This window comes from Tachyglossus aculeatus, chromosome 26, assembly GCF_015852505.1.
Source record: "Tachyglossus aculeatus isolate mTacAcu1 chromosome 26, mTacAcu1.pri, whole genome shotgun sequence".
In the NCBI taxonomy this organism is placed as follows: domain Eukaryota; kingdom Metazoa; phylum Chordata; class Mammalia; order Monotremata; family Tachyglossidae; genus Tachyglossus; species Tachyglossus aculeatus.
In genome coordinates, this window is record NC_052091.1 from 10,387,342 (window position 1) to 10,413,904 (window position 26,563).

At 51.1% G+C, this 26,563-nt stretch overlaps 1 protein-coding gene across 1 annotated transcript; it reads left to right on the plus strand.

Annotated features, from left to right (window-relative positions):
* Window positions 1-5,550: 5,550 nt before the first annotated feature.
* NOX5 (NADPH oxidase 5) lies at window positions 5,551-24,771 on the plus strand. The gene is made up of 15 exons (XM_038767483.1): window positions 5,551-5,670; window positions 7,208-7,358; window positions 7,990-8,200; window positions 8,546-8,783; window positions 9,400-9,553; window positions 10,400-10,572; window positions 11,139-11,321; window positions 12,389-12,521; window positions 13,466-13,608; window positions 15,403-15,447; window positions 17,408-17,532; window positions 18,917-19,001; window positions 21,202-21,301; window positions 23,142-23,308; window positions 24,640-24,771. Exons 1-15 carry the CDS (start codon window positions 5,551-5,553, stop codon window positions 24,769-24,771), a joined length of 2,160 nt encoding a protein of 719 aa, XP_038623411.1.
* The last annotated feature ends 1,792 nt before the right edge of the window (window positions 24,772-26,563 follow it).

A 26,563-nucleotide genomic window follows, 5' to 3' on the forward strand; every position in this document is an offset into this window, starting at 1 on the left:
CTCAAACCAAGCCTGGCTATTCGATTGACTCAAATAACCTGATGACTTGGTTGACTCAAATCGAGTAGTCAGACTCCATTTGAGACAGGATGAAACTGCTCTCTTGAGTTAATCAGGTCCCCTGGCCCTGCTTATCAGTCATATCAGATCACCTAGAACAAAGTAGGTCCAGGGCTGAACGGAAGACGCCAGAGGGGCTTACTGTTTTTTATCTCAAAGTATTTCTCTAGTAATGTATTCTTCTCATCATTATGAATGCTGTACCAACGGTATATAACGAAACTCTGGATTGCTTGAAGTTGAGCTGGCCTTGATTAGCTCAACCGCCTCTCCCTGCTAGTGCTGGAAGAAGCGCTAGTAGTCATAAACTTGTCTCTGACGTACCCTTTTAAACACAACGCAGGGTCTGTGAAGTTTTTCTTCCACAGCTTAGTATAGTGCCTGGCATATGATGAGTGCTTACCATGAAAACAAACAACCCGCCCCCACCAAATTCACCATCACTTTGGGGCTCTAGCACCATCATTCATGTGCTGTCATTTACTGGCCCAGGACCCCTGAGAGGCACAGTTGCTGTCCCCATTTCCCAGAAGGAGGGACTGAGGACAGACCAGATCCTGGACTGGCTTGTCAAGGAACCCTGAAATGGAGGCCCCATAAGGTGGGAGCCCCCTGTGGGGGGCACCCAGGCCAATCCCGCACCCAGAACCCACTTACAGGGAGGTGAGGGGGAGTGATGTCAGCAAGCAGATGGAAACCAGAGGGCCCTCAGAGTGGAGGGGTTCCCGGCTGAGGCAGAATTGGCTGGGACCAGCCCTCCTCTGGAGGCGGGGCAGTCTGGCCAGATGTCCATACTCCCCTGCCTCCTGCTCTGGCCATGGACACAGAGTCCCCAACCCGCAGACGGGGAAGGAGGGAGAGCCAATCTGACCAGGGAGACCCCCCGACAGCGGCCCGGGGGAGCAGGAGTGGTGAGTCAGCCCGGGCCGCAGGGAGGGGACGGGAAGAGGGCACCCAGGACAGCAGGATGGCAGGACGGCCGGTCAGGTGATCGGGCAGCCTGCCCCTGCCTGGCATGGCTGCCTCAGATCGGGGTGCAGAGGAAGCGGGGATAGGGGTGTGCCATTCTCAGAAATGCCTCTGACCCTGGCTCCCCGCCTCCCACCCTGGATACGGGCTGGACGCCTCTCCCTGGAACCTGCTCTGGGACAGTGGGGCTGGGGCTTCAGAACATGTCCACTGTTCTATTGGACCCTGCCAAGCGCATAGTACAGTGGTCTGCACACAGTAAGCGCTCAATAAATATGATTGAATGAATGAATGAATGAAGTTTCCTCCCATGAGCAGGTGAAGAAGGGCAATCTCCTTCAGCTTGGCTTAGTGGAAAGAGCACGGACTTTGGAGTCAGAGGGCATGGGTTCAAACCCAGCTCTGCCAATTGTCAGCTGTGTGACTTTGGGCAAGTCATTTAACTTCTCTGTGCCTCAGTTACCTCACCTGTAAAAATGGGGATTAAGACTGTGAGCACCCCGTGGGACAACCTGATCACCTTGTAACCTGCCTAGTGCTTAGAACAGTGCTTTGCACATAGTAAGCACTTAATAAATGCCATTATTATTATTAATCAGAAAGGGGTTCTATAAACTCATTGTGGGCAGGGAATATGTCTGTTTCTTGTTCTAGTGTACTCTCCCCAGCGCTTAGTACAGTGCTCTGCACACTGTAAGTGCTCAATAAATACCATTGACTGACTGACTGGAGGACCAGACTCTCCCCTTCCACCCTCGCTGAGGGAGAGAGCCACAAAGGCACTGTCTGTCTGTCTGTGTGTCTGTTACACCTGTTCATCCATGTAGGATAAGGATGGGGGGCTGGCAGGGGATGCTGGAGAGTGTAGACTGTAAGCTCATTATGGCAGGGAATGTGTCTACCAACCTTGTTGTATTGTACTCTCACAAGCACTTAGTACAGAGCTTGGCACACAGTAAGCACTCATAAATATTATTGATTGATTGGTACCCGTCCACCCCATCAGGTATCCAGAGAAACCAAACAAATGAGAAAAAACAGTCCCAAACCGCTGGATGATGAGTTCAGGTTAATTAATCGATTGATCATTTGATGGTATTTATTAAGTGCTTACTGTGTGTAGAGCACTGTGCTTAAGTGCTTGGGAGAGGACAATGTAATGGAGTTGGTGATACGTTCCCTGCTCAAGGCAGACTTCCTCATTGTGCAGGAAGTTAATCTTGGGTGGTTGAAGAATCTCTGTCGTTGAAATCAAGGTGGATTGTTTCTCCTCAGGAAGGGGCTCAATGTGGTCCTGCCTGGAGGCTGGGGATGGACTAGATGACCCCCTTGAAAGATGCTCTTTAAAGACCAGATTCTGCTGTCCGAGCTGGGAACCTCCATGTGCTGGCTGGCCCCCCGGGGCCCCTGTACACAGCCCCCCTAGAGATGAGAGGGGCACTCTCTGCACATAGTAAGCGCTCAATAAATACCATTGATTGAGTCAGAAGGACCTGGGTTCCAAACCTGGCTCTGCCACTTGTCTGCTATGTGACCTTGGGCAAATCACTAAACTTCTCTGTGCCTCAGTGACCTCATCTGTAAAATGAGGATTGAGACTGTGAGCCCCACATGGAATAGGGACTGTGTCCAACCCAATTTGCTTGTATCCACTCCAGTACTTAGTAGAGTTCCTGGAACATAGCACTTAACAAATTATTATTATTATTATTATTATTATTATTATTATTATTATTATTAGCTCTGCAGAGGCCCTGGATAAACAAGCAGGCTGAGTGTAGCCAGCAGTTTTAAGTGTTTTTGGCCACTGGCGCAGACTCCATCCCTGGGTGATGATCTCAGGACTCTCCAGCCTGAATTTGCTCTCAGGATCTACTAAGCTGCCCCAGAGAAGGAGGGAATATGTCAGACTGTTCATTGGCATAATGGAGAGAGCACTGGCCCGGCAGTCAGAAGGTCATGGGTTCTAATCCCAGCCAGGCACCATACTAAGTGCAGAAACAATAATAATTGTAGTATTTGTTAAGCACTTACTATGTGCCAAGCACTGTACTAAGTGCTAGAGGGGATACAAGCAAATTGGGTTGGACACAATTTCTGTCCCAAGTGGGGCTCACAGTCTTTATCCCCATTTTACAGATGACATAACTGAGGCCCAGAGAAGTGCAGTGGCTTGCCCAAGGTCAAACAGCAGACAAGTGGCAGAGCCGGGATTAGAACCCATGTCCCCTGGCTCCCAAGCCCATGCTCTTTCCACTAAGCCATGCTGCTTCTCTCACTCTTATTTATTGAGTGCTTACTGTGTGCAAGACACTGTACTAAGCACTTGGGAGAGTACAATAGAACAACAAACAGACACATTCCCTGCCCAAGTGAGCGTAGGGTCTGGAGGGGGAGACAGACATTAATATACATAAATAAATAAATTACAGATATATGCATATGTACTGTGGGGATTGGAGAGAGGATGAATGAAGGAGCAAGTAAAAGATGCAGAAGGGAGTGGGAGAAGAGGAGAGGAAGTCTTAATCAGGGAAGGCTTTTTGGAGGAGATGGGCCTTCAATAAGGCATCCAAGTGGCGGAGAGCAATTATCTGTCTGATGTGAGGGAGGGCGTTCCAAGCCAGAGGTAGGATGTGGGCTGCAGGTTGTCGGCAAGATAGAAGAGATTGAGGCCCAGTGAGAAATTTAGCAATTAGAGGAGCCAAGTGTGCAGGCTGGGTTGGAGTAAGAGAGTAGCCAGGTGAGGTTGGAGGGGGCAAGGTGATGGAGTACTTTAAAGCCAATGATGAGGAGTTTCTGTTTGATGTGGAGGTGGATGGGAACCACTGGAAATTCGTGAGGATTGGGGAAACATGGCCTGAACGGTTTTGTAGAAAAATAATCCGGGACAGGGAGGAAGGTCTGGTACCCCAGGGACTCCGGATTTGAAATTTGACACACTGAAAAAGTGCCCGAAGCATGTGGGACACACTAGACCAAAAGCTCCATGTGGGCAGGGATTATGTCTACTAACTCTATTGTGTTGTTCTCTCACAAGCGCTTAGTACATTGGGCAGGGAATGTGTCTGTTATAGTGTACTCTCCCAAGCGCTTAGTCCAGTGCTCTTCACACCGTAAGCGCTCAATAAATACCACTGAGTGCTCTGCTCACAGTAGGCAGTCAGGGACTACTATTGATTGATTGATTGATTGACAATACCCCTTTCTTATGTGAATCCAGGACAGAGATGACTTAGAATGGAAACCCCATAGAAGGTGTGGGCTGGATCCCTACTCTTTTCCTTCAGTCAGCAAAAGTAGCCCCAAACCCTTGGGCCGGGCTCAAGAAATACAAATGGGACACTAATTCATTCAGTTATTCATTCAAATATATTTACTGAGTGCTTACTGTGTGCAGAGCACTGCACTAATGAAGAGATGTGTAGATTTTGGCGGGAAATAATGGTGGAATTTGTTAAGCACTTTATGTGCCAAACACTGTTCTAAGTGATAATAATAACTGTGGCATTTGTTAAGTGCTTACTATGTGCCAGGCACTCTACTAAGCACTGAGGTAGATGAAAGGTAATTGTGTTGGACACAGTCCCTGTCCCACATAGGGCTCACAGTCTTAATCCCCATTTTCCAGCTGAGGTAACTGAGGCACAGAGAAGTGAAGCGACTTCCCCGAGGTCACACAGCAGATAAGTGGCAGAGCAGGGATTAGAACCCAGGTTCTCTACCCACTAGGGCCATGCTGCTTCTTTATGGTAGGGAAAAATCATTAAATGGGATGCATAGAGAAGCAGCATGGCTCAGTGGAAAGAGCCTGGGCTTGGGAGTCAGAGGTCATGGGTTCTAATCCCGGCTCCACCAATTGTCAGCTGTGTGACTTTGGGCAAGTCACTTAACTTCTTTGTGCCTCAGTTACCTCAGCTGGAAAATGGGGATTAAGACTGTGAGCACCACGTGGGACATCCGGATCACCTTGTATCCCCCCCAGCATTTAGAACAGTGCTTTGCACATAGTAAGCACTTAACAAATGCCATTATTATTATTATTATTCCCTCCGCCCTTTGGAGCTCACAGGGTGACAGAGAGAATGAGCAGAAGAGGAAGCCAAGGAGCAGAGAGGTGAAATGATTTGCCCAAGTTCACCCCTCGGGCCAGGGGAAGAGGAGGGATTAGAATAAAAATAATAATAATAATAATAATAATGGCATTTATTAAGTGCTTACTATGTGCAAAGCACTGTTCTAATCGCTGGGGAGTTTACAAGGTGATCAGGTTGTCCCACAGGGGGCTCACAGTCTTAATCCCCATTTTACAGATGAGGTAACTGAGGCACAGAGAAATTAAGTGACTTGCCCAAAGTCACAGAACTGACAAGTGGCAGAGCCGGGATTTGAACCGATGACCTCTGACTCCAAAGCCAGTGCTCCTTCCACTGAGCCACGCTGCTTCCCAGCATGTCCAGGTGTCCTGAGGCCCAGACCTGTGCTCTTCCCACTAGGTGCCACCGCCTCCCTGTGGGCACCATGGGTGCCGAGGATGACGCCAAGTGGCTGGAGTGGGTCACCCGCCAGTTCGAGGCCATCGCGGGAGAAGACAAACAGATTGACCTGGAAGAGTTCAAAATGGCCCTGAAAGTCAAAGAGGCGAGTTTCTCTTCTGCTCCCAGCAGGCAGGAAGGAGGCTCTGGCCGGCCCAATCTCCCGGCTGGGGGCCGGGATTTGGGGGGCTAAGTCCTGCTGCAGTGGGCCAGTGGAATGTCAGTGAAGGCAGTTGGAGAACAGTGGGGTGGCGAGGATGTCAGGGCTTCCCAGCTGCGGGATCTTGACCTGTGGAGATTTATCCATTCATTCAATCGTATTTATTGAGCACTTACTGTGTGCAGAGCACTGTACCAAGTGCTTGGGAAGTACAAGTCAACAACATATAGAGACAGTCCCTACCCAGTAATGGGCTCACAGTCTAGAAATGGGCTCACATCCCAAATCAGTTACACTAATTCAGAAGAGTCAAGGGTAGCACCAGGGTTTCTACAAGCAAATCACAGTTTATTGACTCATTCCTCATCTGCTAGCATGTGCTGCCCTAACACACACACATGTGCGTACACAGACACACAGACACCCCCCTCCCCCAGCTACACCCCACACTCCCCAACCTATTTCATACTCTTTGCTGGCCAGTCTAACACACACACACACACACACACACACACACACACACACACACATGTGCAAGCACACACACACACACACACACACACACCACCCCCCCACCCCACCCCCCTACCTACCTCCTCACATTCTTGGCTGGCCAGGCGAAATTTAGGCCAGTGGTTGGTCTGAAACTGAGAAACCACCATGCACTTAGAACTTATAAGGATAGAGTGGTTCCAAAGATCTCACTCTATATGCACTCTTCATGTTGATAATAATAATTATTTTATTTGTTAGGTGCTTAATATGATCCCAGCCCTGGATTTAGCACTGGGCTGGTTACGAATCATCAGGTCAGACACAGTCCCTGTTCAAGGTGGGGTTCACAGTCCAGTGGGTGGGAGGAAAGGTATTGAAGCCCCAGTGTATGAAGGAGGAAACTGAAGCCCAGAGAAGTGAAGTGACTTGGCCAAGGTCACACAACAGACAAGTTGCAGAGCAGGGATTAGAACTCAGGTCCTCTGACTCCCAGACCCAGGCTCTTTCTGTTAGGCCACGCTGTTTCCCTACCATATTGTAGTGGGCTATGAGCATCCAAGATGAACCAGATATTCATCTTTTCTTCCTCTGGAAATGACTGAAGCATTTCCTGCTGACCAGCAGATACTGCCACCTCCCCTGGCAAGGTATTAATAACAGTGGTATTTGTTGAGTACTTACTTTACACAAAGCACTGTTCTAAACACTGGGGTGGATACAAGCTAATCAGGTTGGATACGGTCCCTGTCCCACATGGGAATCACAATCTTAATCCCCTTTTTGCAGAAGAGGTAACTGAGGCCCAGAGAAGTGAAGTGATTGTAATCTACCCCAGCACTTAGTACAGTGCCTGGCACATATTAAGGACTTAACAAATACCATAAAAAAGAGAAAAGGCAGGGGGCATATGGGGAAATGGAAGGAGGGGTAAGGCTGCTCTGCTCCGTGACGCTAACGTGCCATTTAGCCTCCCCCTGCCCGCCTTCAGTCCTTCTTCGCAGAACGGTTCTTTGCGCTGTTTGACTCGGACGGGAGTGGGACCATCACGCTGGACGAGCTGCTGGAATCCCTGAATCTCCTCATCCACGGGAGCCCGATGGACAAGCTCAGATTCCTCTTCCGGGTCTACGATGTCGACGGTAAGTTCTTTTACGGACCGGTCCCCAGTGACCCATTGAGGCTTGCCTCCCGCCTCCTAACCCGGCCAGTGGCCTGCCATGGGCATGGGGCATCCCTCTCCCTTTTCTCCTGACCCAGTTGTCAGCTCCTTCTCTAGACTGCAAGTTCCTCCCCTAGAATGTAAGCTCACCCTATAGACTGTGAGCTCCTTATGGGCAGTGAACGTTTCCACTAATTCTGTTGTACTCTCCCGAATGCTTAGTACAGTACTCCACGAACAGTAGTGTGGCTCAATGGAAAGAGCGTGGGCTTGAGAATCAGAGGTCATGGGTTCAAGTCCCGGCTCCGCCACTTAGCTGTGTGACTTTGGGCAAGTCACTTCACTTCTCTGTGCCTCAGTTCCCTCATCTGTAAAATGGGGATGAAGACTGTGAGCCCAGGTGGGACAACCTGATCACCTTGTATCCTCCCCAGCGCTTAGAACAGTGCTTTGCACATAGTAAGCGCTTAACAAATGCCATCATTATTATTATTATAGTAAGTGCTCAATGAATACTAGTAATTTGCTTTAGCCAATAGCCATCCCCTGCTGCCCCCTTCGGAGCTGGGACCCCAGCTTCCGGATGGGTCCGAGCTCCTCCCGGCCTGCAGGGAGCGGCTCCATTGACCCTGACGAGCTGCAGACGGTCCTGCGGTCCTGCCTGAGGGAGAGTGAGATCTCACTGCCTGAGGACAAGCTGGACGACCTGACCCTGGCTCTCTTCGAGTCGGCAGACCGGGACCAAAGCGGCTCCATTACCTTCGAGGAGCTCAGGGGCGAGCTGGAGAACATCCCGGAGGTCATGGAGAACCTCACCATCAGGTGCTCGGCCCTCACCCCCAGTCGGGGCCTCTGCTAGGCTGGCCTCCTTTAGCTTAAAGACCCCACTCAGCTGGGCCTCCTCTAGGCTGGGCCTCTACTGTGGGAACGAACCATCGGACCTGAGGATGGGGGGTTGGAGGGAAATGATCCAGGCACAGTGGGGTTACTGGGCCGCTCAAGGCCTCAGTTTATCCGGAAGTGAAATGGGGCTGACTCTCACTGAGCTCCCTGGGGGTGCCCCAAGACTGACTGAGACTCCGGTGCTGGGCAGGCTGGGCTCCCAGGGCAGTCTGTGCCCTGTGGGTCAAGCCCCCCCCCCCCCCCGCCAATCTCCACCCATCCCAGTGCGGCCCACTGGCTGAAGCCCCCCACCTCCAGGAAACAGCGGCAGTCCCGGCCCCGCCTCTTGACCCCAGCCTACTGGCACAATAACCGAGGCACGCTCTTCATCCTGGCGTGCTACGTGGGCCTGAACGTCACCCTCTTCACCCTGGCAGCTCTGGCACATGCGGGCCATGGGGCCAGCATCATGGTGGCCAAGGGCTGCGGCCAGTGTCTCAATTTCAACTGCACCTTCACTGTGGTGAGTCAGTCAGTCAGTCGTATTTATTGAGCTCTCACTGTGGGTAGAGAACTGTAGTAAGTGCTCGGGAGAGTACAATAGAACAATATAACAGACACATTCTCACAGCGAGCTTACAATCTGGAGGGGAAGACAGATATTACAGATATGGACATATCCATGAGGGCTGGCAAGAGTGGGGTGGGGGGGCCGAAGGGGTCTTGGTCCCCACCACTCCCTGGGCCCAGCCAGCGGGGTTTGGGTGGGGGATGCGTCGGAATTAGCCCATCATAGCCCTGGAGCATCCTGGGAGCTGCCCAGGAATAGCTTTTGGAGGGATTGGGGATTTGGGGAGGTGGAGAGGGAGTGGAGAGCCGCTCTCAATTATCTGTGGCACCGAGGAAAGGGAGGGCTTAGCTGACGGAAAACTGGAAACCCATTTCGGGAGGGTGGATAGTCTTGCCCCTCTTCTGGGCCCCATCTCACCCTCTGAAACAGCAGAGAAGCAGGGACTTGGATCAACCACTCCTGGAATAAAGAGAAAGAGAGCCTGCCCCAGCACACACACACAACCCCCCCGCCGCAGGTTTCTTTTCCTCAGATGGGGCCTTGCCCATCTCTGGCCCCGGCCCCCCAGGTGCTGATGCTGCGGCGTTGCCTGACATGGCTGCGTACCACCCGGCTGGCTAGGGTCTTCCCGCTGGACCAGAACGTGGAGTTCCACCAGCTGGTGGGCTACGTGGTGGCTGGCCTCTCCCTGGTGCACACTGCCGCCCACCTGATAAATTTCGGTGAGATCTGGCTGAGGCCCGTAGTGGGCATCTATGGCCCTCTGGTGCACACCTTGGCGGGGGTTGTGGGAGCAGGGGAGGGGGGCAGCAGTACAGGGTCACTCCCCTACCATCTCTACCCAGCCCCCGAAGCCCCTCTCCCAAGCTCCTCAGCCCCTCCCAGCATCTGAGGGTACGGAGAACGGTGGGCCAGATGGGCCATCAATCAATCATTCAATGCTCTTTATTAAGCGCTTACTGTGTGTAGAGCACTGTACTAGGTGCTAGGGAGAGTACAATAGAACAGTATAACAGACATATTCCCTGCCCACAATGAGCTTACAATCTAGAGGGGGAGACGGACATTAATATAAAGAAATAAATCACGGATGTGGATGTAAGGGCTGTGGGACTGAGGGAGGGGTGAAAAGAGGGAACAAATCCAAGTGTAAGGGTGATGGATATGGGTCTGATTCAGTTGAGGATCTCAGCTGGATCCCTCCCTCCCTCCGGGGGCTTGCTTCCTTACCCCCGGCCCACTTAATAATTGCCACATTCGTTTAGTGCTTACTGTTTGCCAAACACTGCTCCAAGCGCTGAGGTAGAAGTAAAATAATCTGGCCGGACATGGTCCTTGTCCCACAGTCTGAGCGGGAGGGAAGACAGGTATTAAATCAGTCAGTCTATTAGTCATATTTACTGAGCGCTTACTGTGGGCAGAGCACTGAACTAAGCACTTGGGAGAGTCCAATAGAACACTATTACAGATACATTCCCTACCCACAATGAATTTACAGTCTAGAGGGGGAGGCAGACATTAATCTGTGTGTGTGTCTGTGTGTGTGCGCGCACAATGCTGGTGTCTAGTGGCCCTGAGTGGGCACGGGCCCTTCCGGCTGTGGGAGTACCTGCTGACCACGCGGCCCGGCATCGGCTGGGTCCACGGCTCTGCCGCCCTCACTGGCATCATCTTGCAACTGCTCGTCGTCGTCATGCTCGTGTGCTCCAGCTCCTTCGTCCGTCAGAGCGGCCGCTTCGAGGTAGCATCTTGGCCGTCCGTTTCCTATGGAGCCAGGAGCCCGGGGGTGGGCAGAGGGGACAGCTGGGAGGGAGCCTCTGATCAGGTTCGGCTCTGGGCCAGGAGCAGGAACAGTGGCAAGGTCATTTGTCTCCGACCCGTGGGCCCTGGGCAAATGTGGTCATGAACTGGGAGGCCTAGTCTCGAGAAAAGTCAAGAGCCCATGGTGGTATCGTCTGTCCTCTGACGGGCTTCTCGGTGGTCGTCCCCTCCCTGCCTAACCGGGCCCTGAGCTTACAGCAGAGGTAGGTAAGGGAAGGGCCGGGTGGAGCCCAGGCTAGGCTCCACCTAATGGAACCCCCACCCTCTATGAACAGCCGCCCCTCCCTTCCTCCTTCTCCCTGCAGGGACCCCCCAGGGCCTTCCCATCTGTAATCACAGCTGCAGGTGTGCTGGGGGCCTGCTGTGGGTATGCTGCGGCTGGGCCTAGCGCTCTGCATTTAACGGGGACATATAAGTGCCATAGGACTAGACCATCCCCTCCCCCCCAGCCCTGCTCCCACCCTCACCCCCGACCCCGACCTGCAGGTGTTCTACTGGACTCACCTTTCTTACGTGGGCATCTGGGCACTGCTCATCATGCATGGCCCCAACTTCTGGAAATGGTTCCTCGGCCCCGGGGCGCTCTTCCTCCTGGAGAAGCTCGTGGGGCTTCTGGTATCCCACCGGGCCAGCTTCAGCATTGTGGAAGTCCACCTCCTCTCCTCCAAGGTGTGGGGGCCCCACCCTGCCCCGGCCCGGTGTGGGGGTACAGGGGGTGGGCAGCAACGGGAGGGGGCAGAGGTGTGCAGGGCCTCATCTCCTGGTGCCTCCTTTCCTCCCCCAACCCCGAGAGCAGTCAGGATCCCATCTTAATAATAATAATAATAATGATGGTGATGGTGGTATTTGTTAAGCGCTCACTCTGTGCCTAGCACTGTTCTAAGAGCTGGGGGGATACAAGGTAATCAAGGTTGTCCCACGTGGGGCTCACAGTCTTAATCCCCATTTTACAGATGAGGGAACTGAGGCACATGAAAGTTAAATGACTTGCCCAAAGTCACACAGCTGACAAGTGGCAGAGTCGGGATTAGAAACCATGACCTCTGACTCCCAAGCCTGGGCTCTTTCCACTGAGCCACACTGCTTCTCAGTAATAATAACAATGATGGTGATGGTGGTAATATTTGCTGAGCACTGTTCTAAGCTCTTGGTAGATGATACAAGATCATATTCAACATGGTAACTCAGGCCATTCATTCGTTCATTTGTTCAGTCGTATTTATTGAGCTCTGGTTCCTGGGAGGGCAGGAGATTATGCTCCCCAATTTTTACATGGGGAAACTGAGGCACAGAACGGCGGCATGACTCTCTCCTGGGGTCTCCCGGACAGTCTGAAGCTGAGTTGGGGGTCCTGACCTCACCCCTGAAGACAGTGCTCCCCGTCCAGGGTATTATGCCCTGGAGAGGGGTGTGAGACGGCCTGAATACTTCCGTGTCTCCCACTGGCCCAAACTCCTTGAGGTCAGCTAGGATTGGTCTAGTGATGCTATGATGCTCTCCTAGGTGTTTTGTACGGTGCTTTCCCTGGCACTTGGTACATTGTTTTCCAAAGCACTCGGTACAGTGCTCTCCCAGGTGCTCTGCCAAGCTCTCAGTACAGTGCTCTCCCAGGGGCACTTACTACAGGGCTCTCCCAAGTGTTCAGTACAGTGCTCTCCCAGGTGCTCTGTATGGTGCTCTGTGCGGGGTCGACATCCGGACACTACTGTGGGTCAATTGATTTTGTCTCCGTGCAGGTGACTCACCTGGTGATTAAGAGGCCCCCGTTTTTCCACTACAAGCCCGGCGACTACGTGTATGTGAACATTCCTGTGATCGCCAAATATGAGTGGCACCCCTTCACGCTGAGCAGCGCCCCGGAGCAGCTAGGTGCCAGCCTTTTCCCCCAGTGCAGCTGGGCTGCCTTGCCCCCTCGCCCAGAGTGTGGCGGCACTGGTCTTTTTCTTTCCTCCTTGCCACATTCTGGGCCTCAGCGTCCTCATCTGTAAAATAGGGATTGAATCCTACAACCTCCTACTATGAGCCCCCTGTGAGAAGCAGCGTGGCGTAGCTCTAACCCTCGGGTATTACTTTGAAAACAAGTTACTGTGACAGCCCACACTGGCCGGTCCCAGACTACTACTACACTAATAATAACAATTGTGGTATTTGTTAAGCACTTACTGTGTGCCAGGCACTGTTCTAAACACGGCGGTTGACAAAAGCTAATCAGGTTGGATCCAGTCCCTGTCCCACATGGGGCTTCTAGTCTTAATCCCCATTTTCCAGATGAAGAAACAGACTCGTTGAAGTGAAGTGATTTGCCCAAGATCACACAGCAGACAAATGTCAGAGCCGGGATTAGAATCCAGATCCTTCTGACTCCAGCCCCGGACTCTATAATAATAATAATTAACAATTGTGTTTGTTAAGTGCTTACTATGTGCCAGGCACTGTACTAAGTGCTGGGGTAGATACAAGCTAAACAGGTTGGACACAGTCCCTGTCCCACATGGGGCTCACAGCCTTAATCCCCGTTTTACAGATGAGGGAACTGAGGCCCAGAGAAGCGAAGCAATTTGCCCAAGGTCACACAGCAGACAAGTGGCGGAGGTGGGATTACAACCCAAGTCCTTCTGACTCCCAGGCCCGGGCTCTATCCACTAGGCCATGCTGGGGGCGACCATGATCCTCCCAAACCCTCCGGCGGCCTGGCCTCTCTGCCACTCTGAGCATGCCTTGCCCGAGTCCCCGTCACCCCGACCCTCCCCCTTATCTCTCGCTCTGTCTCTGACCATCTGTCTTCCTCCCCTCATGCCTCCATGACTTCCCAGACACCATGTGGATCCATGTCCGGTCTCAGGGCCAGTGGACCAACAGACTGTACGAATACTTCAGGGGATCCAAGCCCTGCGGCCTGGAGCCCAAGAGGCTGACTTCCAGCCTACGGCTCAGGAGGAGCCAGAGAGCCGCCCGGGTAGGTGGTTGATGGGATGGGACAAGGCCGCTCTTCCCTTGGTCCAAGGGTTCGGTGGCAGGGGAATTTCCAAAACACAGGCTGTGGGGAGGAAAAGGACAAGAACCCAAGGCCCTCAATGAGCAACTCATTCTTTGTTCACTCATTGGGAGGCGGAAGATAATTCATGATCATGGCATTTATTAAGCGCTTGCTAGGTGCCAAACATGGTGCTGTGTTGGGATGGATACAAGAAAATCACGCTGGACACAACACAACAGAAGTAGCATGACCTAGTGGAAAGAGCATGGGCCTGGGTGTCAGAGGGACCTGGGTTCTAATCCGCACTCCACCATATGTCTTCTGTGTAACCTAGGCAAATCACTTCTCTGGGCTTTGGTTAAATTGGGGATTAAGATGTTAGCCCCATAAGGGACATATGGACTATGTCCAACCTGATTAGCTTGCATCTGTCTCAGCACTTAGTACAGTGCCTGGCTCACTGTAAGCTCTTAACAAGGACAATTAAAAATAAAATCCTGTCCCCCTCGGGGCTCTCAATCTGAAATGGGGGTGGAGAACAGGAATCTTAACCCCATTTTGCACATGGGGGAAAAAACTGAGGCCCTGAGAGGTTGAGCCACTTGCCAGAGATCACACCGCAGGCGGGGGAGGAGCTGGGATTAGAACCAGGGTCTCCAGACGCCCAGGCCCCACTGTCCAAACCAGGTCGGGGGAAAGCAGGCTGGACATGTATCTGTTCTACTGTTCCACTGTACTCTCCCAAGCGCTTAGTACGGTGCTCTGCACACAGGAAGGGCTCAGTAAATATGACTGACTGACTGAAAGCTATAATTCCCTTTATTCCGATGGTATTGATACCTGTCTACTTGTTTTGTTTTGTTGTCTGTCTCCCCCTTCTAGATTGTGAGCCCACTTTTGGGTAGGGACCGTCTCTATATGTTGCAGATTTGTACTTCCCAAGCGCTTAGTACAGTGCTCTGCACACAGTAAGTGCTCAATAAATACGATTGAATGAATGAATGAAAGTCCCTGTGTTGGCCCCTGTGTTTCCAGGACCAGAGCTCGGCCCATGGCGCAGTTGCCACAGGCAAGGATGACGCAGTGGAGCTTGTGACATTCAGGGGTCCTCAGGGGGAAGACAGAGGAGAGACCCCTCGGCCGTCAGAAGTAAGGGGCTGGGAAGCCTCGAGGATGGGGGTCCCATGAGTGGGTGTCCAGTGCAACCAGTCAGAGCTGGACTTGTCCAGCGTGAGCAAGTGTGCGCTGGGGAGGAGACAGTCATGTTCGGCCCACCCTCCCTGGCCCGAAGGGCAGACTGGACCCTCCCCTCAGGGCCATATATCTGGGTGGAGGGAGGCCTTGAACAAAACCCCTCACCTGGAGCACCAGAGGGCTAGGAGGAGGGGGCCGGGGGCGGGGACCAGCAGGCTGCCGAAGGCTGAGGAGGCAGTGAGGCCGATCGGAAGTAGCAGAGATACACTTACCAGTCCTAGCTGTGTTGTGTGACCCTAGGTGGGGTGGGGGGTGTCCCTTAACCTCTCTGAGCCATTCCCTCATTGGTCCAAGGGGATGAGATGGCTGTCCTCACTGCCCTCCCTGCCCACCCGCCACTTAGACTTAAACTTCTGTGTGGGCCAGAGAGGGGAACCATCCAATCTCTTCATCTGGTATCAAGCCTGGGGCTTGGCACAGAGAAGACCCTTCATCAGCGCCTTAATTATTGGGAGGATTTTTCAAAGAGAATATACACAGGCTTCTAGCCAGGCTGACCCAACTCTCTCCTCCCAACAGCATCCAGCACCTTTGAGTGAAAATCACCAGTTCTGTAACGTCAAGGTAAGAGGTGCGGCCTCATCTGCCTCTGGTTTTCGGCCTCTCTCAACCCCTGGGTGACGGGCGATTCCCTCTCCTTGCCCTCCACCATCAACAATCTGGGACCTGCCCTCTTGCCTTCCCACTTCCCCTGCCCACCATATTGTGGGGAGGGGTCCCCGGCCCTCTTCTTGCCTCCACTTCCCCCTGGGGCTATGGAGGGTGCGCTCTGCCTGCCCTCCTTGCCAGGGGGAAGGTTCAGGCTTCCCTAAGCTCTGAGGTCAGGGTCAGGGTGGCACCAGGCCTCTGACTGAGGTTGTGTCCCTGGTCCCCGCCCCTGTAGGGGTTTCGTTGGGGGCGGGGGGGCTGAGTCGGCCACTAGTCACCATTCTCCAGTAGCCTATGTATAATCATAATAATAATAATTGTGGTAATTATTAAGAACTTACTATGTGCTAGGCACTTTACTAAGCTCTGGGGTAGATAAAAGCAAATCGGTTTGGACGCTGTCCCTGTCCCACGTGGGGCTCACAGTCTCAATCCCCATTTTACAGATGAGGTAACTGAGGCCCAGAGAAGTGAAGTGACTAGCCCAAGGTCAGAAAGTAGACAAGTGGTGGAAGAAGGATTATAACCCATGACCTTCTGACTCCCAGGCCCATGCTCTATCCACTACAGCATTCTGCTTCAATGCTGTATGCACCGGCAGACATGGAGATGGATAAGGGGGAATCTCCCACCCTGCCCCCCTCCAGGAGTTGGCAGTAAGCTCCCCATGGGGCAGGGAAGGGGCTCCCATGGGAAGTCTCATCACCGACCCTGACATCTGGAGAGCTTCCAGCAGGCCCAGTTCTAGCCACTGCCGAGAGACAGAAGGAGGGGGTTGTGAAGAGAGTATGGCCTGGGAGTCAGAAGGTCATGGGCTCGAATCCCAGCTCTGCCACTTGTCTGCTGTGTGACCTCGAGCAAGTCGCTTCACTTCTCTGGGCCTCAGTTACCTCATCTGGAAAATGGGGATAGAGACTGTGAGCCCCATGTGGTATAGGGACTATATCCAACCCAGTTTGCCCGTATCCACCCCAGCGTTTAGTACAGTGTCTGGCACATAGTAAGTGCTTAACAAATACCACAGCTATTACTATTCCCCACCCCCAGCCCTGCCCCTGGTTCCTTACAGTCAGACGGGGTGATAGGACAGACCCAAAATTACACCAAAGCCAAAACCTGTAGAAACCTAATCAATCCACTGTGTGGACTGAGTGCCTACTGTGGGCAGAGAACTGTCCTAAATGCTTGGGAGAGGACACTACGACAGAGTTGGCAGACTCCAACCCTGCCCTCAGGGAGTTGACAGTCTAGAGGGGAGACGGACACTGATAAGAGGTACATTTTGGAGGAGGCATTCCAGAGCTATTCCAGCACCATGGGAAGGGATGGAGCTGTTTGGGGATTCATTCCATCGTATTTATTGAGTGCTTACTGTGTGCAGAGCACTATACTAAGTGCTTGGGAAGTACAAGTCAGCAACATATAGAGACGGTCCCTACCCAACAACGGGTTCACAGTCTGGAAGGGGGAGACAGGCAACAAAACAAAACATGTAGACAGGTGTCTACATGTTCATATTAAGCACTTAACAAATAGCATGTAGACAGAAGAAATAGAATTAAAGCTATATGCACATCATTAACAAAATAAATAGTAAATATGTACAAGTAAAATAAATAGAGTAATAAATCTGTAGAAATATATTACAGGTGCTGTGGGGAGGGGAAGGAGGTAGGGCGGGAGGGATGGGGGATGATCTGGGAAGGCTTTCCGGAGGAGGTGAGATTTGCAGAAGGATCTGAAGGAGGTCGGAGGCAGACCGGTGCAGTGTGCCATCCTAGAGGGGACCAGAAAGTGGAGGTCTGAGCATGCAGGGAGGGCGAGGCGATGTAAGAACAGCCTTCTCACGTGGCCCGTTCCCTCCCCTCCCCCGCAGTGCTATGTGGACGGCCCCTACGGGACCCCGACCCGCCGGATCTTCACCTCGGAGCATGCGGTCCTGATCGGAGCTGGCATTGGCATCACCCCGTTTGCCTCCATCCTGCAGAGCATCATGTACAGGTGGGCATGAGGGCTGAGGTCAGAAGCATCATGGCCTAATGGAAAGAGCCTGGCCCTGTGAGGCAGAGGACCTGGATTCTCATCCTGCCTCTGCCACTTGTCTGCTGTTCACAGCTCTGGGCCTCAGTTTCCTCAGCTGTAAAATGGGGATTAAAGCCAACTTCCTCCTACTTAGACTGTGAGCTCCTTGTGGGACAGGGACTATGTCTAACCAGTTTATCTTTTACCTGCCGGCTTCATATTAAGCACTTAACAAATAGCATAAAAAGAATCCGGTGGTCAGAACCACAGCCTAAGAGCCTTCCCTGCCCCTGCCCACCCCCAGCCTTCCTCTTTTCTATCCACCCATCAATCAATCCTTCTGTATGCAGACCACTGGACTAAGCAATCAGGAGTAGACAGTGGAGTTGGTAGATTTGATCCCTTCCCTCAAGGAGCTTAGGGCACTGGCCTGGAAGTCGGAAGTTCCTGGGTTCTAATCCCGGCTCTGCCATGTGTCTGCTGTGGGACCTTGGGCAAGTCACTTAACTTCTCTGGGCTTCAGTTACCACATCTATAAAATGAGGATTATTCATTCATTCAATCGTATTTATTGAGCGCTTACTGTGTGCAGAGCACTGGACTAAGCGCTTGAGAAGTACAAGTCGGCAACATAGAGAGACAGTCCCTACCCAACAATGGGCTCACAGTCTAGAAGGGGGAGACAGACAACAAAACAAAACATGTAGACAGGTGTCAAAACCGTCAGAATAAACAGAATTATGGCTATATGCACCTCATTAACAAAATAGAGTAGTAAATATGTACTTGTAAAATAGAGTAAGAAATCTGTACAAATATATACAAGTGCTGTGGGGAGGGGAAGGAGTTAGGGCAGGGGGGGATGGGGAGGAAAAAGGGGGCTCGGTCTGGGAAGGCCTCTTGGAGGAGGTGAGCTCTCAGTAGGGCTTTGAAGGGAGGAAGAGAGCTAGCTTGGCGGATGTGTGGAGGGAGGGCATTCCAGGCCAGGGAAAGGACGTGGGCCAGGGGTCGATGGCGGGATAGGCAAGAATGAGGCACAGTGAGGAGGTTAGCGGCAGAAGAGCCGAGGGTGTGATTATGACTGCGAGCCCCATGTAGGACAGGGATTGTGTCCAACCTGATTACCTTATATCTACCCCAGTGTTTAGAATAGTGCTTAGCACATAATAAGCACTTAACAAGAACTATAATTACTGTTATTACAGTTTCATGGGCTTGCCTTCTCTCCCTCTCTCTTCTCCCTGCCCTCTTCCTCCTTGTCCTCTGCTTCCTTTCCCACTCCCATTCGGACCTTCCCTATCCCCACTTCCTCTCCCCCCTTTCTCCTCTTTCTCCACTCCCCACCCCACCTAACCATTCTCAGGTACCAAATGAGGAAGGAAAATTGTCCCAACTGCAAGTTCTCATGGTGTGAAACTGTCAGGGATGACGAGATGAAGCTGCGGAAGGTGAGACCCAGCTCAGGGGGCGGTGGAGGGATCTCCTGCCTTGGAGCTTTTAAAGGACAGGAAAGGTGCTGTCCTGCTTCCCGGCAAGGAGGGGGCAGGGGTGACTTTCGTGGGATATTTCGCCCACTGAGGATTCTGGGATTCTGCTCAGATTCTGCCTCCTGACCGGTGATAGTTCCTTGCTGGAGGTAAGTAAAGGAGAAACAAAGAGAGGGAAGAGAAGAGAAAGGAGAGTAGGAAAGAGGAGAGGGGTCTGGGAAGAGAGAAAAGAGGAGAGTGGAAAGAAAAGAAAGGCTGAGAGGGTGAGAGGAGAGTGATTGAGGTCATGCTATCCCCTCCAAGCCTGTGTCCCCTCATTTGGGCTGATCAGCCACTGTAGGGCACAGAAACATTGTAGCCTAGTAGAAAAAGCCCAGGTCTGGGAGTCAGGGGACCTGGGTTCTAAACCCGACTCCACCACTTGTCTTCTGGATGACCTTGAAGAAGACACTTCACTTCTCTGTCCTTCAGTTACCTCACCTGTAAAATGGGGATTAAATCCCCCTCCTCCAATTTAGGCTTGATACCTAGTAAGCGCTTAACAAATCCCATTAAAAATATATGTTGTTTTGGCCCTGTCTTGGCCAGAGGGTAGAGACAGCTTCCATAGCCTACCTGAGAAGGCCCTATTATGTTCAGGCTGTTAGAAAGCAGCACGGCCTAGTGGATAAGTCCATGGGCCTGGGAGTAGGAAGGACATGGGTTCAAATCCCAGTTTTGCCACTTGTCTGCTGTATGACATTGGGCAAGTCTTACTTCACTTCTCTGTTACCTCATCTGTAAAATGGGGATAAAGACTGTGAGCCTCTTGTGGGACAGCAACTGTGTCCAACCTGATTAGCTTGTATCTACAGCAGTGCTTAGAGCAGTGCTTGACACATATTAAGTGCCTAACAAATACAATTATTATTATTATTGTTATTATTCCCAGCAGGTGGCTAGTAGGTCAGTCTGACTTCTTTTTTTGTCACCTGGATTACCTGTCCATGTTTTGGCCTGGATGTGGTTTAATGATAATAATAATAGCAATAATTGTTGTATGTGTTAAGCACTGCACTAAGTGCTAGGGTAGACACAAGATAATCAGGTTGAACACGTGGGACTCAAAATCTAAGATGAATGAGAATCCATTCTAGCTGCTAGCTGCTAGCTGTTGTTCATCACTCATTACTATTTATTGAACACCAACTCTGCATAGAGGCCTGGAGTGGAAAGGATCATAGAGTCAGTGGACACAATCCCTGCCCTGCAGGGGCTTACAGTCTAGAATCTAGAATTGGTAAGCAGCGTGGCTCAGTGGAAAGAGCCCGGGCTTGGGAGTCAGAGGTCATGGGTTCTAATTCTGGCTCCACCACTTGTCAGCTATGTGACTTTGGGCAAGTCACTTAACTTCTCTGGGCCTCAGTTACCCATCTGTAAAATGGGGATTAAGACTGTGAGCCCCATGTAGGACAACCTGATCACCTTGTATCTGCCCCAGCACTTAGAACAGTGCTTTGCACATAGTAAGTGCTTAACACATACCATTATTACTATTATTATTATTACAGTTTAGAACCTAGAATTAGTTTGTGGACACAGTCCCTGCACTGGAGGAGTTTCCAGTCTAGAACCTAGAATTAGTCTGTGGACACAGTCCCTACCCTGAAGGGGTTTCCAGTCTAGAACCTAGAATTAGCCTGTGGACATGATCCCTGCCCTCAAGCGACTTCCGGTCTAGAACCTAGAATCAGTCTGTAGACAGGATCCCTGGCCCTCCAGGGACTTCCAGTCTAGAACCTAGAATTGGTCAATTCCTGCCCATGGAGGAACCTAGAATTAGTTTGGGGCCACAAATCCCTGCCCTGGAGGGGCTTCCAGGCTAGAACCCAGAATTCATTTTCAGGCTGGCAGCCGCCTACAGTTTGGGACTTTCCACCCCAGAGGAAACAGATGGAAAGGAAAGAATTGTCTTAGCTTTTTCCCTACAGTTGACCTGTGCGGCCCCATGGCCTCTAGTTATCAGTCAATCATATGTACTGAGTGCTTACTGTGAGCAGAGCTCTGAACTGAATGCCTGGGAGAGGACAATGCAACAATATAACTGACAGATTCTCTGTCCACAACGCTAAGGTCCCTCAAGCTTCCTGCTGACCTGATCTCTTCCCCTCCAACTTCCCAGGTGGACTTCATCTGGATCAATCGAGACCAGAAGTCTTTCGAGTGGTTTGTGAGCTTGCTGACCAAACTGGAGATGGATCAGGGGCAGAACCAGGCAGCCGGTGGGTGGACCAGCCAACCCTGGTGGGAGGGCAGAGGGGGAGAGACTGAGGGTTTGGGGGTGGGCGGGGGTGGGGGGAATCTCTGATCCAGTTCTCTCTCTGCTCCAGGAACACAGGCCCACCCCTGAGCCTTTCTCAATCTATCCCTCCATCAATAATAATAATCACTGTGGTATTTGTTAAGCACTTACCATGTGCCAGGTACTGACAGTGTACCAAGTACTGTACTAAGTGCTAATCAAGTTGGACACAGTTCCTGTCTCACAGCCTCAATCCCCATTTTACAGATGAGGAAACTGAGGCACAGAGAAGTGAAGTGATTTGCCGAAAAGTCACACAGCTGACAAGTGGCAGAGCCGGGATTAGAACCCACAACCTCTGACTCGCAAGCCCATGCTCTTTCCACTAAGCCATGTAGCGTGGACACAATCCATGTCTCACATGGGACTCACGGTCTTAATCCCTATTTTATAGATGAAGTAACTGAGGCCCAGAGAAGTGAAATGACTTGCCCAAGGTCACACAGCAGACTGGACTGTAAGCTCAACTCTAAGTTCCTCTTGGGCAAGGATTGTGTCTGTTTATTGTTATATTGTATTCTCCTATGCACTTAGTACAGTGCTCTGCGCACAGTAAGTGCTAAATAAATAAGATTGACTGACTTGATTGGCTGATGGAGCAGAACTGGGATTAGAACCCAGGTCCTTCTGACTCCAAGCACCATGCTCTATCCCCTAAAGCCCACTGTGGGACAGAGTGCTATCCTCATTATCATATATTTACCCCAATGCTTAGTACAGTGCTTGGCACATTGTCAGGGCTTAACAAACATAAGCTCACTGTGGGCAGGGAATGTGTCATTTTATCGTTGTACTCTCCCAAGTGCTTAATACAGTGCTTTGCACTCAGTAAGTGCTCAATAAATATGTTTGAATGATTGAATGAATGCTCCCTCCTACCTCACCACGCTTCTCTCCTCCTATAACCCAGCTTGCACACTTGGCTCCTCTAGTGCCGCTAACCTTCTCACTGGGCCTCCATCTCACCAGTCTGGCCACCGACCCCTGGCCAACACCCTGCCTCTGGCATGGAACACCCTCCCTCCTCATATCTGACAGACAATGACTCTCCCCACTTTGAAATCCTTATTAAAGGCACAAGAAGCCTTCCCAGACTAAGCCCCACTTTTCCTCATCTCCCATTCCCTTCTGCATCACCCTGACTTTGCTCCCTTTGTTCATTCATTCATTCAATCATATTTCTTGAGCGCTTACTGTGTGCAGAGCACTGTATAAGCGCTTGGTAAGTACAAGTTAGCAACGTATAGAGATGGTCCCTACCCAACAATGTGCTCATAGTCTAGAAGGAGGAGACAGACAACAAAACAAAACATGGGGACAGGTGTCAAGTCATCAGAACAAATAGAATTAGAACTAAATGCACATCATTAACAAAATAAATAGAATAGTAAATACGTACAAGTAAAATAAATAGAGTAATAAATCTGTACAAACATATATACAGGTGCTGTGGGGAGGGGAAGGAGGTAGGGCCGGGTGGGGGGGGGGGGATGGGGAGGAGGAGAGGAAAAAGGGGGCTCAGTCTGGGAAGGCCTTTGTTCTTTTCCCATCCCAGCCCCACAGCACTTATGTACAGATCTGTCATTTTATTTATTTGTATTGATTTCTGTCTCCCTGGACTGTGAGCTCACTGTGGGTAGGGAATGTCACCGTTTATTGTTGCATTGTACTTTCCCAAGTGCTCTGTACAGTGTTCTGTGCACTTAATAAATCCAATTGAATGAATGAATGAATGCCCCGACGATGATTATTACCGTTAGGTAATTTTTTGGAGCTACACCTGTATATGACGTCAGCGCTGGGGAAGAACGACATGAAGGCCATTGGATTGCAGATGGCGCTTGACCTCCTGGCTAAGAAAGAGAAGAAAGATTCCATCACTGGGTTGCAAGCCCGTACCCAGCCGGGGCGTCCAGACTGGAGCCAGGTGGAGTCCTGCCCCCTCCCTGCCACATCCCTGCCCTGGAGAGGGGGGAAGGGGGCTGCGTTTCTATCCCACCTCCCTCCCAGGGGACCCAGCCCCAGAGGCGGTCCTGACAGGCTCAGGAATATATATATATATATATTAGTATATATATATATGATTAGTATATAAAATACTAATCATTCATAACAGTAGTTGTGGTATTTGTTAAAATGTGTACTATGTGCCAGAGCATTGGGGTAGACCAAGGTCACCCAGCAGACAGGTGGCGGAGCCAGTATTAGGACCCAGGTTTTCAGACTCCCAGGACCGTGTTCTTTCCACTATGGTTCTTCTAAGCTCTGATGGTTTAGTATCCCGTTTTCTGTCAGTCAAGAATATTTACTGAGCACCTGATGCCTGCCGAGCACTATACTAAGTACCTGGGAGATTATGATAGAGATAAGACATGAAAACATCTGGAATTCCCAAGAGTGAAAAGGGGTTGTTCTGCTGATTTTCTAGGGCCGGAATAATTAATTCTCCATCGCCTCTGTTGGTAGTCCACCCCAATAACTGTGGCAGTTATTAAGTGCTTACTATGTACTAAGCACTGGGGAAGACTCAGGGTGATCAGCTTGGACACAGTCTCTGTGCCATACTAGGCTCCCAGTCTACTACAGGTGAGGAAACAGGCCCAGGAAAGTGGAGGGTATTGTTTCTTTGTTTATTTGTTTTTAATGGCATTTGTCAAGCGTTTGCTGTGTCAGTTACTGTATTAAGCACTAAGACCATCAGGTTGGAAACAGTCCCTTGTCCCACATGGGGCTCATAGTCTAAATCAGAGGGAGAAGGATTTAATTCCAGTTTTACAGATGGGGTAGCTGAAACACAGAGAAGTGAAGTGTCACGCAGCTGGCAGGTGGCAGAGTCGGAATCAGAACTCTAATCCTCTAACTCCCATGCCTTTCCACTACTCCATGCTGTAACCCTGTGTGATTCACTCAAGCAGGATTCTGAAAGGCAGAAAGCTGAGAAGCAGCGTGGCCCAGTGGATGGACCGTGAGCCTGGGAGTCAGAGAACCTGGGTTCTAATCTTGACTCCACTACTTGTCTGCTGTGTGACTTGGGGCAAATCATTTCACTTCTTTGGGCCTTAGTTCCCTCATCTATAAAATGGAGGTTAAAACTGTGAGCCCAGTGTGGGACAGGGACTGTGTCCAACCTGATTAGCTTGTATCTACCCCAACACTTAGCCCAGTGCCTGATACATAGTAGTGCTAAGGTCCCTGAGGGAGTTTTCTTCCATTCTAACATATCTTTCTTTCCTGCTTGCCTCTCCCCTGGGACTGCAGGTGTTTCAGAAGGTGGCAGCGGAGAACAAGGGGAAGGTCCAAGTGTTCTTCTGTGGCTCCCCTGCGCTGGCCAAGGTGATCAAAGCACAATGCGAACAACTCAACTTCAAGTTCTTCAAGGAGAACTTCTAGTGCTAGCTCTTAAAGCCATCTGGCTCTGTGCTCTGTGGATTTGCTGTGGTCTGGATGGGGGGGGGGGGGTCGCTGAGGGCTGAGGAGGGGTCGCTGAAGGTTCTGCTGTGGGCTGAGGGTGGGTCACCGAGGGGAGTGAGATCTCTGGAGGGTTGAGGGGGGGTCAGTGTGAGCTGGGGGGGTGTTACTGAGGGGGCTTGCTGTGTGCTAAGGGGGGGTCTCTGTGAGCTGAGGGGGGTTGCCATGGGCTGAGGGGGCTGCTGTGGGCTAAGGGGGGGATTGCTGAGGGAGAGTTACTATAGGCTGAGAGAGGTGCTGCTGGCTGAGGGGGTCTCTGTGGACTGAGGGGCTGCTATGGGCTGATAGGGGTCACTGAGGGGGGCTACTGTGATCTGAAAAGGTGGGGGTCGCTGTGGGCTGAGTCAGCTCCTGCAGGCCGAGACAGTTGTGCTAACAAACTGTGAGGCTGGAGGCTAGCTGTGCCATAGAATTTACTCCCAGAATCTTTTGCTGGATTTTCCTAGGGAGCTACAGTCTCACTTTTGGGCCTCCAGTGACCTGTTCTCTAAAGGCAACAAATGCTGCTGTTGATTCCTATTTTCCCATGCTAAATAAAGTCATCCATTTAAACCGCCCAGCCTCCCTACTACCATCCATGTGGGAAGAGTTCTGTTGGCAAATGAATACTTGCTGACTGCTGAAAGCTAATGGAAAAGGACTAGAGTTTCAGGGCCAAAACACTGGCAGAGTGGTAGTCCTGGTATCTGTTGAATGCCCACCAGTTGCCATGTGCTGTAGCAGACTCTTGGGAAAGAACAAGATGGCATTTATTAAGTGCTTACTATGTGCAAAGCACTGTTCTAAGCACTGGGGAGGTTACAAGGTGATCAGATTTATTTTATTTTGTTAGTATGTTTGGTTTTGTTCTCTGTCTCCCCCTTTTAGACTGTGAGCCCACTGTTCTGTAGGGACTGTCTCTATATGTTGCCAATTTGTACTTCCCAAGCGCTTAGTACAGTGCTCTGCACATAGTAAGCGCTCAATAAATATGATTGATGATGATGATGATGATCAGATTGCCCCACGGGGGGCTCACAGTCTTCATCCCCATTTTACAGATGAGGGAACTGAGGCCTAGAGAAGTGAAGTGACTTGCCCAAAGTCACACAGCTGACAATTGGCAGAGCTGGGATTTGAACCCATGACCTCTGACTCCAAAGCCCGGGCTCTTTCCACTGAGCTGCTGTGTGACCTTGGGCAAGTCACTTGGCTTCTCTGAAGCTCAGTTCCCTCATCTGCAAAATGGGGATTCTCCCTTCAACTTAGACCATGAGCCTCATGTGAGACCTGCTCATCCTGATTCTAACCTAGTGTTTAGTACAGTGCTTGGCTTAACAAATACCACACGAGACCCCCCCACCCCCGCCCCATCCATAAGGAGCTTCTGCTCCACTGGAGAAGGCATAAGGGTATTCACAGGCAGGTAATTCAAGGATCTAGTGCGGAGAACCAAAGAGTCTGAGATTTTTATGTTCTTTAGGGATGAACTGGTTGAACTGACTGAAAGGTGAAAAAATGGGATCCAGGGAATAATAATATTGGTCATAATGATAACTTAGCTTTTAATACAGCACTTTTAGATTTCCAAAGTGCTTTCATTTCAGTTACCTCCCTTTATCCTCCTAACCACTCTATGAAGTAGGGATTATTGCTCCCATTTTACAGGTGAGGAGACTGAGGCCCAGAGAGTTTAAGTGATTTGCCCCAGGGCACAAAACAGGTCAGGGACAGA